The 20,061-nt window shown below is 40.8% G+C and overlaps 1 protein-coding gene across 5 annotated transcripts in view; it reads right to left on the reverse strand.

The window, feature by feature from the left end:
• The window catches only part of syt14a (synaptotagmin XIVa), a 54,309-nt gene that overhangs the window by 12,256 nt on the left and 21,992 nt on the right, over nucleotides 1-20,061 (reverse strand). For 2 of the 5 annotated variants that reach the window (XM_086048776.1, XM_086048773.1), the window contains exons 4-8: nucleotides 18,837-19,067; nucleotides 8,865-9,136; nucleotides 8,343-8,792; nucleotides 7,308-7,497; nucleotides 3,487-3,564 (exon numbers count right to left, since the gene is read on the reverse strand). In XM_086048776.1, coding sequence (XP_085904902.1) covers nucleotides 3,487-3,564; nucleotides 7,308-7,497; nucleotides 8,343-8,792; nucleotides 8,865-9,136; nucleotides 18,837-19,067 — 1,221 coding nt within the window. The remainder of the gene's footprint in view (nucleotides 1-3,486; nucleotides 3,565-7,307; nucleotides 7,498-8,342; nucleotides 8,793-8,864; nucleotides 9,137-18,836; nucleotides 19,068-20,061) is intronic. The other 3 variants (XM_086048775.1, XM_086048778.1, XM_086048777.1) reach the window with 3 other exon arrangements.

Raw genomic sequence — 20,061 nt, forward strand, 5'->3', positions numbered from 1 at the left:
CCCTCTTAAACCTGAGGTTCTCCCAGAAATTGAACAAGTACAAAATAATTGGTATCTCAGCCCCTGCAGCAGATACAAACATAATTCCAAAAGAATTTGAGAGCTTACACATGGCTGTCACACAGACCTGAGTTTACTATTTACTGTTTCAATCGAAGATGTAAAAATAAAGTGTCAGTGCAAGAGAAGCACTATTTTTAACTCATTCACTGCCAGGCATTTTTAGACCCTCTTTTACCCTAACATTTGAAAAAATTTGAAAAAAATATAAATAAGTTCCTGGGATTTAATGGCTGGACTGTGAAATGACAAGTACATTTGTCAATGGCAGTGAATGGGTTAATAAAAAAAAATAAAAAAAATCGAGTGGTGATTACCATCCATCCTCTATTCTGTTACAAAACCGCTGATATCGTCATTCTCTACAAACATATATCTTAACCACATATCACGTTTGATTGGTTCTATTGGTTCAAAGTCCACAAGCGCGTCATCTATATCACTGCCGTCACTTATTTCAGAGCTCCCGCGAACGTCTGAATTGCCATTAATGCCTGAAAAAATTCCGGGACATCTTCCACGGTCTCACAACACTGTCCCATGTATATTCGGATGCATTTAATTGGCTAAGAGACCGAGAATTGGATTAACAAAAGAAAAAGACATTTATGCTCTCCCGACTTTAAAGGTAGAAAGACTCAACAGCGCTCTAGTGGTGGAAACGCGGTTATGCGCACAAGGCCATAATGGGCTACCTGGAACTGGGGCTTTAGACAAAGTGGAGGGAATTATGAACAGTTCAAAACAGCAGTCATTGGAGGCACAAAATCATAAAAAAGAAAGCAAAAAATATCAGGAAAAGCTAAGTCAAGCGGCTCAACTGTATTTGGGGTTAATGAGAGACACGTCAGATCGTGTCAGGTGAGTGCTGACTCCCATTTAAAGTGAATTTTTAAACAGCTTGATTCTAACTGCAGCCACACTTATTAGAGGGTGGGCACACCCATGCAACCACATTCATTGAGATAAATAATTTTACTTCCCCCTCTTGAAAACTTTTTTTTTCCAAATGAGTTTTATAGGTTACGGTTCACATTAATGGGGCAGCCATGGCCAAGTGGTTAAGATGTTCATCGCCTGCCACTGTGGGACCCTGGTTGAAGATCATCCACCCCCAACATCACATGGACACACTGCTGTGGTGCCCTTGAGCAAGACACCAATAACCTGAACGGTTTACTGGGTGCTGAAGTAGCCCCCTGCTAGAGTGTGTGCCACTAACACTGTGTGTTTGCGTTTGTCCACTCCTGTGAGCGGTCAAATCTGGTGTACACGTGTGTAAAAAACAAATACAATGGATTCCTCTTCTAATGCTGATGATTTATCTTGGTCTCATTCTTTACATCACAAAAACCTGGTAAAACTAGTGAAGCCGCACATACAAATGAAAGCAAACGAGGCAGGAATGAAAGTAAATGAAATAATCAAAACGGCTCCAAGAGTGTTTCGCCCCTCATCTACAAGTACACAATAATACTGTGTGTTGCAGTCCTCGTCAACGGAGTCAACGGAATTAATAGCTCAGGCTTTCATACTGTCGAGTGCCAGCTGCCTTCCAATAACTCGCTCGCAGCCTTGAAAGATACATTCAGTTGCTCTCTTTGACATAAAAACACTGCGGGAAAAAATAGCCTTGATTTCTTTTTTGACGGATGTTGAATGGGCTCTGAAGAGCTGTGGATGTCTTAAGTGGTCAGTAACGGCGATGCAAGGCACTTTGGTATTGTTGCTGAATGAGAGGGGCTGCAACTGATGATTAACTTGACATGCAGCCTTGCTACTGTTTTGAAGAAAAAAAAAGAGCTTTGAAATTGCTTTGCATCATTCACCAGGCTGCTTCCCCTTTTGTAAGACAAAAAGTCATTCAAGTCACACATGAAGATTTTGCACAAAGATATTGTATCTGTATTGCCGGATGTGAGCATTTCCTACATATAAAAAGACACAATATTCTAAAGATGCTACTCAAGAACATATAGTACAACCAGCACAATGCCAATGCTTCTCGTTTGTCACATTCAGTGAACCATATTAATTTATGATTGCTGAACAGTGTGAAAACCATGAATATTTATGCTCTACATAAACACTACAGTCCAGTTTAAGTTTTGTGTGCTGTATGCACAAGTGAAAAAACATTTGCAGCCAAGCCATGCCAAAGTACACAGTTAAGCCGATCAGCAAGTACTGGTAAACGGGTTAGAACTACAGTGAAATGCCAAAGTGAAAACAGGATTTCAGGCATGATGAGAACAAATAGGGGTAGGGATGTCACGATATCCAAATGCCACGATATGATAATATCACGATATGAACCTCGCGACATGATAATTATCCCGATATTGTAGAGAGGTTGGCGATATATAAAAAGCTCACGAGATTGTATAAAAGCTCACGATGGTGAAAGAAAAAAAGAGCTCATTAAAAAAAAAAAAAACATCACAATATTCTGTTTTTGTACATAATAACGTCATTGACAAAGCAATAGGCTTGGCCAGTCATGTGCTCCTATTACCTCGGTAGCGCAAAGTATCATGGTCATGTAGTTCACAATGCTGTGTTCGGCTGAAGCAGGCCGACGGAGATGTTGAAAAGTATTTACCGGTATGACTGATTAAATGGAACCTTTTATTGCTTAGAACATAGTTTTGTTCAGTTGAGCAATAATCAGTTTGATTTCTGTTTAGTTTGGTTGTGTGGGTGTGTGTATGGGTTCTGTAGAACAGAAAAACAAATAAAATAAACATGAGCAGTTGCATGTAAATGTCTCTACACAATGGTAATTAGCTGTGGTCCTAATTATACATCTAGTTCAAATAGTACAGTTAACATTTAACTCAATGTATATAAATGACCTACAATGACCGAACACCTAATATTGAGGCACTTACTTGCTAATGCATGAACACATTCTGAATCGGGTCAATTTGTGGAGGAACTCAAATGTGTACCACTTCATCTGTCGATTAGCGTGGGTCTTAGGTGGCAAAAACAAGCATAAAATTCAACTGCACTAACAAACTAACCCCCAGAGGGTACTGGAACTGCAAAAATGGAAACGTAGGCTTTTAAACAGATTTGCACCTCTTAATATCGTGATATGACGACAATAATATCATGGCAATTTTAATATCACGACATGACGATATTGCCAATATTGTGACATCCCTAAATAGGAGCGATACATAAGATCGGTGAGGGAGGTGGCTACATGCAAGGAAGTATTAAGGTTTAAAATGACCACTTGTCTGTCTTCATGGATGAGTTGGCAAAATTTGAGTAAAATGATTCAAGCTTTTAAAATGGGAACCCAACTCAACACTTGTGCAACATTAGTTATCGACTCAATTAGTTGCTTGATCTACATCCATGAAGGCGTATAAAACATTGAAAGGTGTGTAATTTGAAGCAGGGGTAGACACTCACCTCTGATAATATAAACCTGTCCACCTATCAAGTGCTTTAGACAACAGAACAGCCCATCTGACAACAAGGGTTGGGCAGCAGTAAGAAAAACAGCGAACCAAAGTGTCAAATAGGTGGTACAGGATGACAACATTTTAGGCAAAGACAAAACAAGCAAGGGAAGAAAACAGGGTAAAAAAATTACATAACATGACACCAAGTTTAAAAGAGGACGTTTCAGTTTGAACATGCTGCTTAGATGCCCTAAAACCCACTGTGGAGCCCAGCAAGGAAGTTACACAAAACAGGGATCAAACCAGACTGAAACATATACTGTAGTACCTTAAATATGTTGATAAAACCAGATTTTAGGTAAAACAAATGTTTTGATAGTATGCAGAGGTGGGCATTCCATCCCAGGGACGGGGGGGGTACGCCCATTTTGTGGACGGTCGGACGGAGCATGAGAATTCTTTTAAAAAGGACAGACTCAGCAAGGACGGAGCTAGGTCCGGGTCAAATCCCGGCTGACGTGTTATGTTGGGTTCTTTTAAAAAGGAAGACTGCCTCTTACGCCTGCATTAGTGTTGGGTCGTTCACGAATGATTCGTTCTAAAAGAAGGAATCTTTTCAGTGAACGTGAGTGAATAGAATAGATAACTTCCTGAAGTGATTCGTTCTTTTCTCAGTTCATTTGAGCTCAGCCAATGGACCAATCAGCAGTCAACGTCAGATGTAAGCGGGATTTATTGAACATACTGCCATGCCATTGGCCTTCACGAAGGAATCAGTGATGTCATTTCCCGTTCACCAACGATTCGGTGAGTGAACGGGTCGCTGCGGGAATCAGTAATGTCATTTCCCGCTCACCAACGATTCACCGAGTGAACGTGTCGCTGCAGGAATCAGTGATGTCATTTCCCGTTCACCAACGATTCAGTGAGTGAACGTATTGCTGCGGGAATCAGTGATGTCATTTCCCGTTCACCAACGATTCACTGAGTGAACGTGTCGCTGCAGGAATCAGTGATCTCATTTCCCGTTCACCAACGATTCGGTGAGTGAACGTGTCGCTGCGGGGATCAGTGATGTCATTTCCCGTTCACCAACGATTCAGTGAGTGAACGTGTCGCTGCCATTTCTCATTACGCGAACGAGAACTCCATGCAGTCAGTGAGTGAACTGAGTTTTGCTATGAATGATTCGCGATTCGCCAAGGAAGGAACCACTCACCAACACCACTCCTTTAGTGCTCGCGGGGACAAGCTTTCTTTGGCATCCGTTTCTCCAAGCTAACGGCTAATGTTAAGCCCATCCAAGTACCGGGAGCAAGTGCATGAAAACAAATAAGAGCTCTGACAAACTTAAAGTCCCTCGCCAGATCGTGATGAGGCACCCAGGTCTGCAGCAGCTGGGAGATGATGTTGTTGTGGACATGGGACAACTTTATTTTAAAACATTTATTACAATACACATATGTGCACTTAAATATTATTATCCTCTGTCTACTGCAACTGTAATGTGGTGCGATCATCATAATGTTGGTTTGCCATTAAATTGTACTTTTATTTCAAATCTTGTTTGGTGCTCCAATGTTTTATTAATTATTGTTTTTATTTCAGCGCAACAGAACGTTAAACCAGACATGTAGTCATCCGCTTTATTTGAGAAGCCTGCACTTCGTAACACGTGAAAACAAAAATACACCTGGCGCGTGACGGCTGTGTGTTATGTCCTCCAAAATAACAAATGTTTATATATGTAGGCATAGTGTCTACTGCGATTATTGTTGTTGTTAGTATTTATCACCGTTATTATAACCACGATTATAATGGTTATGATAATGGTTTTAAATATTTGAGTGTTTTTTGTGCGTTTTTTTTTTTTTTTGAAAGTCCGGTGCATTATCACCAAACACGAATACGACCATTGCCTGACGTGATTACAGTAGATCAATGCAAACGCATAGGTTTTTGTTAGCAACGATAATCCAAACGCACCAATTATAATAAGTAGAACATCAGGTGTGGACAATATATATATATATATATATATATATATATATATATATATATATATATATATATATATATATATATATATATATATACATATATATATATATATATATTTTTTTTTTTTTTCTTTTGGGGGGGGGGGAATCCACCCCGTCCGCTCCGGGGGTGTGGGTGGGGGGATGCGGGGATGAATGATTCGGTGAACGATTCTTTTGAACGATTCTTTTTGATTAACTGATTCTTATGATTCAGTTCACTTAAAAGAACTGCTATGCCCATCACTAGCCTGCATAACACTGGGGTACTCTTTTTCATGTGCGTTCCCTCCCTGCAATATTGTTCTCACACGCATAGTCTGCCCTCTAGTGGATACCCATTTCACTGATGAGGAAAAAAAACAACTACACTGAAAGCTATGACCCGGAAGTGGAAGATGTTCGTTCTCCTCCTAAAATAACATTGCCTTATTTTGCAATAACTATTTTTACTGCGTTATTTTGCAGTAATTATTTTTATTGCAAAACAATGCAATAAAAAGTGAAAACGTGCAACTAAACCCAATAGTATTGTGTTATTACTAGGGATGTCACGATATGATATGATATGAACTTCACGATTTGATAATTATCACAGTGTTGTGGGGAGGTTGGCAATATATAGCTCACGATAATGTATAAAAGCTCACGATATCGTAAAAAAGAAAAAAAAGAGATATTAAAAAAAACATCACAATATTGTTTTTTGCATAATAACAGCATTCACAAGAAATAGATGACCTACAATGACCAAACACCTAATATTGAGGCACTTACTTGCTAATGCACGCAAGAATTATGAATCGGGTGAACCGACGGCATGTAAGGACAGAAGCACTTTAACCCATTAAAGCCTAAAGCGGCTGGCTCAACAGCTCCCCAAAACCTAAGGTCGTCTTTGGAATTACCCTTGAAAACTTGAAGTTTTCCCAAAAATTCAACACCTACAAAATAATATCTCAGCCCCTGTAGCAGACAGAAATATAATTCCAAAAGATTTTGAGACTTCATACATGTGGCTTGCACACAGGCCCGAGTTTATTAATCTTTATTGTTTCAATTGAAGATGTAAAAAAAAAGTGTCAGTGTACGAAAAGCACTATTTTTAATTTTAAAAATTGAATGGTAATTATCATCCTCTATTTTGTTACAAAGACATAGATATTGTCATTGTCTACAAACATATATGTCTTAACCATATATCATGTTCGACTGGTTCTACTGGTCGACTGGTTCAAAATCCACAAGCGTATCGTCTATATCACTGCCGTTACTCATTTCAAAGCTCCCGCGATCGATGGCGTCAGCCATTATGACTTGAAAGAATTCAAGAAAATCCTCTGCGGGCTCACGACACCTCACGTGTATATTCTGATGCATTTCATTGGTTAAGAGAACAAATATTGGATCAAAAAGAAAATGACGTATATGCTCTCCAGGCTTTAAGGGTAGAAAGACGCAACAGCGCTCCAGGCTTTAAGGGTAGAAAAACGGTTATGCACTCCCATCATTAATGGGTTAAAAGGACGAGAACACAAATTTTTATGAATATGGACGGAGGGACGAGGACTGAAGGGCACCAGGTTGCGGACGGAGGACGGACCGGCAAAGAAGGGTAAAGTACCCAGCCCTGATACTACGTTAGTTATCCATGGCAATGGCAGAGACACTGTTCTTATTGAATTTCTACACAAGTACTAAATTTTTTGTTCTTGAGGAGTGCCATTTTTTGAAGTTACCCATCTTTAAGCTGTAAATTAATAAAAAAAAAACATTTGTCAATACTTACTGGGTGGCTTATTGGTAGCCAGGTTCTTGAAATGAATGCCTTTGATGACTTCCACAGAGAGATGTCCTGTTGTGGCGTTGTAAACCAGGCCCACCAGGATTTCTGGTGTGGCAGTTTGACTGACTGATGGGAACGACGAGGCACTTTCACTGCACGTCATATCTGAGAGACTGATTTGGGATTCAGCACCCTGCAAGTTTTAGAACATTCAGATGTGTCACTGGTACAAATCTTTGCACATTATACTCTTTTTTTCTGCAGAAGCAACAGGGACAGAAAAACTTTGGGTGGACCCAAACCATCCAAATTGCTAAAAGACTAAAACCCCTTCTCTGAACCAAATTCTCAGCGACCTAAACTTATTTTTAAACCAACCCGAACATATTTTTGTCCGGAATATGTTCTATGCAGGCCCACTAGTTTAAACACGGCATTCTGATTAATATTGCGTTTGTTGAATATGAGTTAAGCAGCAAAATCCACCCATTTTAGCAATCTCAAGGGGCGGCCATTTTGTCTTTTTTGTCAACTGAAAATGACATCAGAGATGCTCAGGGCTCAGACAACGACAAATTATGGTTCGGCTTCAAAAAACAGGTGAGCTGTGATTGGTCGTTACCTGAGCCCTGAGCAACAGTGATGTCATTTTCAGTCGACAGAAGTGACAAAATTGCCGCCCCAGGGAGTGCTGAAAACAGGTGGATTAACTATTATTCCACAAACACAATATATATCAGAATGCCTTGTTTCAACTAGTGAGCCTGCATAGAACATATTATTGAAAAAAATATGTTTGGTTTGACTTCGACTTTAAAAAGAAGCCAAGACACGAGGAGACAGAAGCGGATGCTCCTGGGAGAGGGCCAATTTGCAAATAAGCCCTTTCACTGTTTAAGCAGCAGGGCTTAGAGTCCAAACTTTACGGTATTTTCCATGGGGCAAAACAACGTTAACTCCAAAGTCAACCAGCATCCCTGAAACAATTGTGTCGGACCTTAAGAGGTAGGAGGAATGACCTGCTTTGAACCTACTTACTGGGTACGCGCAGCATGGATCGAGAATGACCGGCACAGACATTTTTCCCTGAAGGTTGAGCTTGGTGAGATAAAACACATTTTCCCCGAGCACCTTCTCCTTCTTCATCCGCCGCATACTGTAAAGTCGAAATCTGATGGCGTAGTTGCTGATCATCTCAGACTCCATATGGCAAAAGTGAAAGGTCTCTGTGAAGAGAGGGCACGGGCCTCTTTGGATACCCGTCTTCGCCCTCTGCTTCTTTGTGGGCAGCAGCACCAGGTGCACCTGCCAGGAGATGCTGCCAGTGTGTTTTAGAATGGGGAGGTCTGTTATCGCCATGATGGTCACCGCCAGCTGCTGCTCCTCCGGATCATAGTCAAATAGTACGTCAAGAGTGCCATATTTTGCAAGCTGATCTGGTTCGTAGCTTTTGGGGAGCTGCGCTGCTGAACCGCGGGCAGACATCTCCTAAAGGGACAGCCATGTGGTGTGTTTACAACATGAATGACCTTGATTTCCTTGTGGAAGCTCATGTTTTACCTCTGGACTGAGGACAGCGGTACTGTCGCTGGGTACGTCCTCCTCATAGCCCTTGTTGAGATAACTCTCCGTCTCATGGCCATCACTTCCCTCACTTGTGCATTTGCGAAAGGAAAGGTGGGGGCTGCCGCTAGTCAGTGAGAGATCACACTTGGCGTCGCCCAGGTCTGACTGCGTATACGACATCCTTGGGGATCCATTTTCATCCTGATATGGCGGCGGTTGGAGTTCATCCAGGGGGGGTGTCCGCCTCATCCTCTGGATGCAGTTGGCTGAAGACAGGACGTAGACAAATATTACTTATGCGTCGACAGTTGACTACAAACCGTATACATATACATATATGGCTACGGGTAAATGACGGTGCGAAGACCTGTTGGCTGGAGTGTTAGCACCGAACAATAACATTTTGGTGCGTCGGTAATATTACATCTATGGTGGCGACGGTTTATAACCACGTGCGCCACCGGATGGTGTTGGTGGTTTGGCGGAAATGTAAGTTGTATTTAATACAGAGTAATTTGATTGTGAAAATGCAGTGTTTTTCAAACATTTTTGAGTCAAGGCACATTTATTTCATTGAGAAAATCCCGCGGCACACCAGCAGCTGAAATTGTGAAAAAAAAGCTTATTTAACAATATAAGCGTTATATTGTTTATATAAGCATTTTTTAACTTTGAAGAATGACGTTATATTATAACATGTTGAATAGGAATTAAATAAACACAAAGTAAAAAGTATTTTAGAATGTTTCATATTGATACTTACTCGGTGTGAAACATGGGCCTGTTTGGTCAGTTTAATTAGCTTGTCTCTAAACAAAAACAATTGGCTACCTGCTGCTGCTGGTATGGAAGAGTACTAGAATGTAGTAAAGACATGATTATGTTGCCAGCCGCTAGACCGCACAGGCACACAAATTAGATCATTTCCCAAGGCACACCTGACAATATCTCGGCACACAGTTTGAAAAACACTGTGATAGAGCAATGGAGAAGTCTTTCCAACTGCTTCAGGAGATTGAATATCTCTTGAAAATATCTGCGGAGTTTGAATGTTCACCAAGGGGGCATATTCTCGAACGTCACTGTCGATGATCAGTATAACTAAAGTCATGTCATGTCATCTTCCAAACCGCTTATCCTATATAGGGTCGCGGGGAGTTGCTGGAGCCTATCCCAGCCGTCAATGGGCGAAGGCAGACTACACCCCGAACTGGTCGCCAGCCAGTCGCAGGGCACACATAGACACTGTCACTGAGCGGGAATCGATCCCACGCTGCCCGCACACAACTCAGGCGTGTGTACCACTACACTATCAGCGGACTATAACTAAAGTTAATTTCATAAATAAAGTGTGGCATATTGTATTTTTCAATCACACTCCTTAAAGGAAAGAACGCTTCTTTGGTTAAGTGGACACTGTAAACTGGCTATAGGTGGAAATGAGACTATGGTTGTTTGACTAAACACTTTGGGCAAGTAAGGTGCGGTACATCCTGATTTTCATGAAAGTAGTTACGACTGCCCCAGACCACAGCTAAATACAGGCGTAGATGGTCTAATGTAATTTTGGTAAATTTGATCGAGGCACAGGCAGACTGATTCCGAGTTGCACGGACATGCGTGGTGAATGTCATACGTATTCCATGCATTTATATGTGAGCAGCGGGTATCGAACCTTGTGAATCATTGTAGAAATCAATCCATTGACCACATTAGCCATCCATTACGTTTGTCAGCTTCAAGTTACTTCTGCGGCCGCTGTGGGATTTTCATTCATGAACAGAGGGGTACCAACAATTTTAACTGCTGCAGATTTCATGCCTGCCCCTTTCTTATGATTCAATTAAAATAAATCAATGAAAAATGACATACTGAGTGTCTCATGACCAAATCTTGAACAGCTCTGTCAGCTTCATTCTTAAACTACTTTCATTGTCCAATTTGGTCTTGCACAACTTGAACAGCTGACACTAAGACTTCCATATCGACACTTGCAGAAGAGAGAGAAAATAAAACATGGCTCAGGAAAAGCAAAACCCGTCCTGTTCTGTTTCCTAACTTTTAGAAAAAGCCAGCCAACTCCAACTTGTTTGTAGCTCTCTCCAAAATTCTTGGAACTTTCAGTCTCATGTCAGACAGTCAGACTCCACCTCAAAGTGGCACATATCAGCGGCAAAGGAGTTTTAACTAAGTGTCATAGAGGGCTTGATAAAAGAAGCAAATCCATTTTGAACGTTTTCTTCCCCCTGCTGAGCCGGGGGCGGTTGATTTGATGGAAGCCGCTGTGTAAGGCGTCACTTTTTCCTGCACCCTGCTAATTGGAATGGTTACGATTCCCCTTCTCCTCTAAGGCCTTCTTCCTTCTCAGAGATTCATCTTCTTCATATGGGCATGTTTTGCCTTCTTGTGAATCTTGGCTGTAGAGCTAAAGCACAAGTACCTGGTAATTTTAAAATGTATGAATGGTGTATAAACAAAAAAATTTAACGAAAAAATTCCACTCTGAGCTCCAAATAACTAATATTCTGTCAGCTCTGTGACATGTTACTGTATATACTAAATTGTTGCAGAGGTGTCATGATCCAGTCTTTTGTTTTGTTTCTTCAGTCAGTTGTCTCCTCTCTTCGTTTTTCATGGTTTCCCCCTTGGCGGTGCAGTGAATGTTGAGCAATTAGGCACACTTGGGAACAATAGCTAATCAGCTCCCAGACGTAAGCCCTGCGCCCACATCAGGGGGAATCATAACAAGCTGGTTCAACATGCTCTTAATGTTAACCTGAGCTCTAGTTGACTTTCCCTGAATTCAAAAACTGGGATCATTCAGGGCCAGAACGGATTTGTTCATGGTGAGTATACTCACGCAAACTCGTGCATGGACTCAACTATAAGACATCCTCAAAATCCTCAAAATAATTCATTCTCAAAATTTAATTTAAAATGAAATTGGAAAGAAGAAACAATTATTTACCAAAATAAACAAATCATTGTTGGACTGTATATACTACTGTACAGTATATCCATGAATGCCTTCTCTCATTCCAGTTGGCCATTTCTCACCAGTGTTGGTTCCTCAACACCTACCGCGGACCTTGTTGTTTTTAATTGTAATACATTGTAGAGATGCAACGATTAATCGATGAATTGACAATTAATTGATTAGTAAATGAATCGATAATAATTTTTTACAATCAATGAATCGTTCAGATACCTTTTTTTAATTCAAAATTGTCTAAATGCTCAGAATTTCAGCTTCTCAACAGGAAGTAGTGTCTAATTTCTGTAATCCTCCATGAAAGCGGACTGATTTATTTTGTGTTGAATTAGAATAAAATGTTAGATTTACTTTGAAAAACAATGACCAACATTTTTGCTACAGACCAAACCAGTACCCAAATCATAAGTAATTTATGTTTGAAATAATGTCATGGTTTTGAATAAAGTGATGGAAATTTTTTTTTTTATTCATTGCTTAATTGAAAAAAAAAATCAACACATTCATCGATTAACCTTTTGCCACAAAGACATTTCTACTTAGATATGATGAACATCATTAACTTGCAATGGCACTCATTTCAATTCAGATCAGAATTTAGACCAGAGCTGAAAAATCCTTCATTGTTGGTCATCTACTGCAGAGATTCTCAACCAGTGTGCCAGGACACATTAGAGTGCCATGAGAGCTCTTAAAGTGTGACACGGGAAATTATTACATTTGGTCACATTTTGTTTTTCCTTGTAATAAATAATGTATCTTTGTTCATCTATCTATGCCAGCGACCTATAGAGACATAAAGAACTAATAAATGATCTTCTATTATGTAGAGGAGGTCCCATTGTCAGTTTGGAGAGCAATAACCTTTGGTTGTGTAAAGGTGAGATGAGCCGGCGCGGACATATCTGTTGCGGTTAAAAGAATTTCATGCAAAGCTGCGGCATCACAAAACAGACAAGGCCCCCAATGACGCTCACCTGCGGCACCAGATTTTGTTGGGCCTTGAGGAAGGCCTATTGCTCCAAGCCCTGAAGCGCTTTGCACGTAACACGGATGCGACTTTTGCACAAGTACAGAAAGAGGCTTTGTTGGTGGAAGGGGAACAACAAAAAGCAAAATAGCCAGATGTCGCAGTGTGAACTCTAACCATAACTATTGTAGATATAATTCACAAAGTGACTGGAAACTATTACAGATTGACAGGAAGAAGGAGTTTAGGAAGGAACTCATCGAACTTTTCATTGGTGAGTGCCCCGCAGTAGAATTGTTTATCGCGGGTGTCAAAGTACAAGGCCTCCAAGCCACTGGCTCTCAAGCAGGGGCAGAGCCATTCATGAAAAAAAATATATATATATACTTTTCACGTTTTTAAAAATATATATACTTTTTAAATTTTTAGTAAATTATTAAATTTTTGTGAATTTGTGTTTTTTATTTTATAGAATTCTAAGAATGGCATAATTGTGGTTGTCTAAGGAAGATCTGAACTTCATGCTATTCAGTTGATCATTTTATTTGAATATACGATGTGTCGGGATAGGAGGATTGTGCTAAGTGAGAGAAATATTCAGGCCCACCCTGATTTTTCCAGGCCCACCCATTAGCCACGTTCTGGCTCCGCCCCTGCTCTCAAGTCACCTTCCTGACAAGGGGGAAAGAAGTTCACACATCGCCAGACAAGCTGGTGAGCGACGGTGATTGTGTTGGCTGCTAAATGCTGTCTTAGTTGACAGTTGTAAACAATTCAGTCCACTCACAGGATACTCCAACTTCTTTTCTCCCAGTTCTTTAAGTCTACTGGGCCTTTTTTGTCTCAGTCCCTGCCGATAAGGGAAGCTGCCAGTGTTGGATGCCTCTCGGGCCCAAAGACCGCAGTGATACTGTTGTCCCACATTGTTTTTATTTCACCACATGCATTGTCCATTCATCCATCCATTATCGATACCGCTTCTCCTCACAAGGGTCGCGGGCGTGCTGGAGCCTATCCCAGCTGTCTTCGGGCAGTAGGCGGAGGACACCCTCAATTGGTTGCCAGCCAATCGCGGGGCACACAGAGACAAACAAACATCCGCACTCACAATCACACCTAGGGGCAATCTAGAGTGTCCAATCAACTTACCATGCATGTTTTTGGAATGTGGGAGGAAACCGGAGTACCCGGAGAAAACCCACGCCGGCACGGGGAGAACATGCGAACTCCACACAGGGAGGCCGGAGCTGGGATCGAACCCACGAACTCTGAACTGTGAGGCGGACGTGCTAACCAGTCGACCACCGTGCCGCCACCACATGCATTGTGTGTGTGCGTATTTCAAAAAACAAAACAACCAAGAAAACGCTTGGCTGTGTGTCTGCTTGTCCGTGCACATGCGGTTGACGGGGTAAGTATGTTCTCGACCCCGATTGGCTGTCGCCCACGCAACGCAGCTTTAAGTTCACGTCATCCTACGAAGGTGGAATGAGCGAAGGAGCAAAAATTCTAATGCGCCGCCGGTCACGCAATGCACTGGTCATTTCCTACTCCAGAGGTTGTGGGTTTGATCCCCGGCCATTGTGATTATGTCGAACTATCCTTGAGCAAGATACTGAACCCCCAGTTGCTCCTGTTGCTGCGTCATCAGTAGGTAAACGAGGTACATTGTGTGAAGCATTTTGAGTCCCAAAGGTAGAAAAGTGCCGGTTGGTTCAGGTAAAACATTGTTTTTTAAAAATTTGAACCCTTTTTTTTTCCACATTAATGTCTTGAATTAAAGAGGAAGTCAACCCAAACATATTTTTTCCAAGAATATGTTATATACAGGCCCACCAGTCCAAACACGGCATTCTGCGTTTTGCGTTTGTAGAATACGACTTAAACAGCAAAATCCAGCCCTTTTTAGCCATCTCAGGGTGCGGACATTTTGTCGCTTCTGTTGTCTGAAAATGACATCACAGATACTCAGGGCTCAGATAACGACCAATCATGGCTCAGCTTCAGAAAACAGGTGAGCTACACCAGTTGTGAACAGTGAGCGGGGCATACCAAGTAAAGTGGCTGAAACCGGCTGAACTGTCACGCAGTTTTGATCTCTGGTTTTACCATTATTTAAAATCTGAATCAACAATGAATTCGACATTGGAGATCATGCGACACAAGTCTCCGCTAACCAGAGTGAAATTACTTAGAGGGGAAAAAGTGTGCTTCTATTGTCATGAATCAGTGCTATTTTAGGGAGGCGTGTTGAGGTGGCTTTACCGTATTGATAATGTATCTTACTCAGATGGTATATAAAATATTACTATAAAATATACATTACTCATCCTTGTTTCACCATCTTGTGCCAAACGCACATTTTGCCCTGCAAACATTAGGCCCACTGCAGTTGTCTCAGTACGAGTTATCATTTGTGATCCTTTGTTACTTACTGAAGGAACCAAGGCATGACATAAACTATTCATCATTCAGCCGCATATTTTAACAATGCTTTAAATAGATTGCCCTAGACATTCAGTCTTAAAACCCACTTTCTTATATAACAGCAAGATAGTTCAGACATGACGCAGGAAGAGATTCCTTTTTTGGGTTGTGACATAACAGTGTCATCGAAAGCATATCACATTCGTTCAGCCTTATGATTTCAAACTTAATTATCATTCCAGAATTGAGAATTGGACAGCAAATTTTTTGACTGTATTGTAAGAATACATATACATGGACAAAATTGTTTTTACCCCTGTGTTAATGAAAGGAAAAACCCACAGAGGTCTCAAAAATAACTAGGGATGTCACAATATCGGTAACATCATGATATTGCAATATTATAATCGCCACACTATATTGTTGTCATCATGTCACGATATTAATAGCAGCAAATTTGTTTAAAAGCCCAAGTTGTTTTCCATTTGTGCAGTTCCAGCACCCTCTGGTGGTTAGTTTATTAGTGCTGTTTAATTTGATGCCACCTATTTTTTAAGACCCACGCTTATCGACAACTGAAGGACCACATAACACATTGGAGCTCTTCCACAAATTGACCCGATTGACAATGCGTGCCTGCATTAGCAAGTAAGTGCCCCAATATTACGTGTTTGGTCATTTTAGGTCATTTATATACATTCAAGTTAATGTTAACTGTACTATTTGAACTATATGTATAATGAGGACCACAGCTACAGTATTTAGCATTGTGTAGATTTACATACAACTCCTCATGTTAATTTTATTTGTATGTTAAAGCTCCCGCTGCCCCGCCACTCGCTGTCCCTCTGCTCCTCGTTGAAAAGCATGACGCACTAAGCAGAGCTGGCCATTTTACTAAAAATTCAGCATCTGTTATTCGTCATCTGTCTGCAGCGGGTACCCTTCCGTCGTCCGTCTTTCGCCTTTTTTGGGCCGCGGCCTTCGAAGCCTCGCTGCGAAAAAATAGACTAAAGAGGGACTACGGACAAAACATGGAATAAATACATGGGTTTAGGACTATGTATTGTTGGTCTATTTGAAAAATGTTCCCATCATCGGCAGATAGACGGATCGGCCCGTCACATAGACAGAATGCCCAGCTCTCGCGATAAGTGTCGTGGAACTTTATCGCTTGCAGACGACAGCCTTGGCAAGCCGACCAAAAAGCGCGTCTGTAAGGCTTGTTTAAAACTACCGTGGCTCGAGGTGGGAACACATCCAATCTGGCCAAGCACCTTGCTGATCGGCATCCGGACCACCAGTTTTAAGAGCTGCAGATTGTGAGGCATTTCTAACACTTCACTGAAAAATAAGTAGAGTGTGAATTATTTTGTTCACAATTTGTATAATTTGACGAGACATTCTACTAGTTGGGAGCGGACTAGAGAAGAGCAGACGCACACGCATGCACACACCCACACACACACACACACACACAAAGCAGCATTATATTTAGTCATTACCAATTAAATGAACATATTTGCTTGACCGTAATGGTGCAAATGTATTGTCAATATCAACAATGGATGAAATGCAGTCAAATAGGTCAATAATATGGCAATTAATGGAAAAGCTTATAGTGAATAAAAATATATATGTACATACATTGACATGTATACATTATGCGTATATATAAACATATAAATGCAGGCAATGGTCTGTTCTGTGTCCAAAAAGAACAGATGGGTTATACAGCTGCATATCTGGCCATGAAAATGATCCTAACCTGCTCAATACGGCATTACAGTAAATGTCACACTAATGGCTCTATAAACCTCTGTGCACATTTTCGACTAGTGACGTTTAAAAAAATTACTAAATAAATGGGAACTAGTTGTCCCACATGTAGTCTATAAATATAATCAAGTATAGAAAGAAACTGGAATATATTTATCTCACCCCCCCCCCAAGCCCCCCACCCCCGGTCCAAATGTTCACAAGTGTTTAAAATACTATTTTCTTATCAAGCATATCCAAATATTTTGAATTAGTACCACATTTTTTTTTTTTTTAATTATTTTGTCAGTTTTAATTTTGCTGCTTTTACATTTTTGTCAAGGTACCGTTTTGGTACCGGTATTGAGGTATTTTATGTAGGTATAGTATCGGAGTCAAAATGTTGGTATTGTGATGACGCTAAATTTAACCAAGGTGTTCCCTTTAATTAGCAATACAGGTATCTTCAAACTTGTAATCAATTAGTCGGCCTATTTCAAGTGTGACAAGTCGTCACTGTGCTTGTTTGGTTACATGGTGTATACCACAGTAAACATGAATCAGAGGAAGTTGTCTGAGGTGATTAGAAAGGAAATCAGCAAGGTCGTTAAATGTAAGGGCTATAAAACCTCCGTGGCTTATTGTTCCTGTGACTACAGTGCACATATTATACAGAAATGTAAGCTCCACCGGACATGGCCACAGGAGATAAATAGTTCACAAATTGAAGAGATGGATAATATGTATAGTAACAAAAGAAGCCAGAAGACCCTTCAAGGTGAAGGTACATCAGTATTGCACCATCCGTCATTGTGTGGGTCAAAGTGGACTGCATGGGAGACAACCAAAGAGGACACCACTGTTGAAAAGAAATGGACTGAAACTTTTTGGCATGGCATCAATCAATCAAGATAGGAAGAGGAAATCTGTTTAAAACATGAATGACGTTTGCAGTTACTTCAGAGGTGACAGAAGATCAATGTGTCATCCAGTCAAAATAATAGAAAAACAAAATGATATTCATTCAACCTGTGAGAAGTGAAGATTTCTTTTACCGGTAATTAATGAACATTTATTTTGTGAATTGACTATATGATTATATTAGGATGTCGGTTTGCTGTTTACTATGGGAGAGTCTTGGTTTTGGTTTGATATGAACTGTACAAATAAGAACGTTCTATAAATCTTCTAATACAGAAAAAACAACACACTGTTAAATCTTTCATCGAGTGCTGATTTAAGAATGAATAGTCAACTTTTCAGCCTCTGGCTTTGAAAGCTGTCATCTGATCCTCCGATGTAGCATGCAGTACGACTACAATATCCTAAAATTGTAACACATGCCTGAATAATTTATGTTCTCGATATAGTTAGAGTGCACCTGGAACTTTTTCATGTTTCAAAATGACCAGACACTTCTAGTCAAGTGACGTTAAAAGATGAATGCAGAGAACAAGCAGACTGATCCAAATAGGCTCAAACTCGTTCTCCTGTGAATAAGTCCATGCTGAATTTTCCCAGCACCGTGAATGAAGCCTATTAAAAGAAAAAAAACAAAAGAAAGAAAGGAGAAGAAAAATATGCAGACAGTTGACTGTTTCATAACCCTCCCATGGAGAGTGTGCTGAACGGAAGCTCCACTTTGATCTCCTCTCTAAATCAATAGTGTATATATGGGTGTGTACATTGTGGCTGAACTTTGTTTGGAAGTTTAACGTAGTTAATTTGGACCGAAAGAAATCTCAGTATGAATGAAATGTTGTATGATGTATTGGGGAAACTGACATAGTTGTTTGGATTGGATTTACAGTCAACCTACCGACATCAGCTGAGGCGTCACTGCTGTAGCCGTCATAATCGGTCATCGTCGCACTGTACTTCTGTCGGTTCTTCCACCTGAACCGTCCCGTGTGTTTGACATTAGCAGACACCTTGGCTCCTCCTCTGAGACCTTGGGCCCGACTGACTGCTTCTTGATACTGACCCATCAATTCGTCCTCGCTGTCTGATGATGAGGCGACGTTCTGGTCTCCATCCGTGTAAACCTTCTCTGTTGTGAGAACAAATGGCAGAATCAAATCAATTGTTATCCAAACAAGTGCAAGTGCGAGTCCCCTTATTTTGTAATGACGTGCTTGTTGGGACCTTCATTTTGTTTTGGTAGCCCACCCCCAATCTTTGTTTCAAAATGAGCTTGTCTCGGGGGTCAAGAGAAAATTCATTTAAGTTCATGGCTGGTTTGGTTTTAAGAAGGGATGGGAATTTCGACTAATTTGCCTGCCGACTATTCTCAAATTTTATTCGCGACTAGTCGACTAGTCTATAAGGAAGAAAACTTGAATTTTAATACATATTGAATTCAAAGTTTAAAATGCAAATGTTGTGTGTATTTCGGGACTATTTTAGCCCAAACATTCAGGACAATTTGTTAATTTAAATTCTATTGATGTAACAAAAACTGACTGGATAAAGGTGAACAATTGAAAGAGAAATATATTTCTGATACATTTTCCTATGCAATGCATGGCATTTATTATGAATAATGTAATGAGTAATGGTACCGACTCCCAGTCCAGCAGGGTCTCATTCGCTAGCACCATGTTAGCTGCATTATCACGCACACAGGCTTTAGTTTGTAGTGCGTACCCATCACACTCGGCAGGAGAGCAGCCAAGTTTTCAGCCGTGTGTCTTTCCTCTAAGGTTCACACCGGAGGCAAACGCGACCCAGATCAGATTTTTTTGCCCATATGCGACCTGTATCAGATTTTTTTATGACAGTCTGAACGGCTCAATTCTGATTTTTTCAAATGCGACCTGGGTCGCTTTCATATATGGTCCCAGATCGGATACGTATCCGATCTTTTCCAATGCGTTCGCGGTCTGAACGGCCAGGTCGCATATACTGCATACGACATTGACGAGCCCAAGATGGGCTCCGCGCAGGCGGAGGGAAAGTGCTGGCAGCAGGGGGATCGAATCTGCAAAGTTGTTTTGAGTAACACTATTGACTTTATATTTTACTTTAATCTAATCCCACTTGAA

Source organism: Filicampus tigris, chromosome 13, assembly GCF_054856515.1.
Source record: "Filicampus tigris isolate MCC_2025a chromosome 13, RoL_Ftig_1.0, whole genome shotgun sequence".
In the NCBI taxonomy this organism is placed as follows: Eukaryota; Metazoa; Chordata; class Actinopteri; order Syngnathiformes; family Syngnathidae; genus Filicampus; species Filicampus tigris.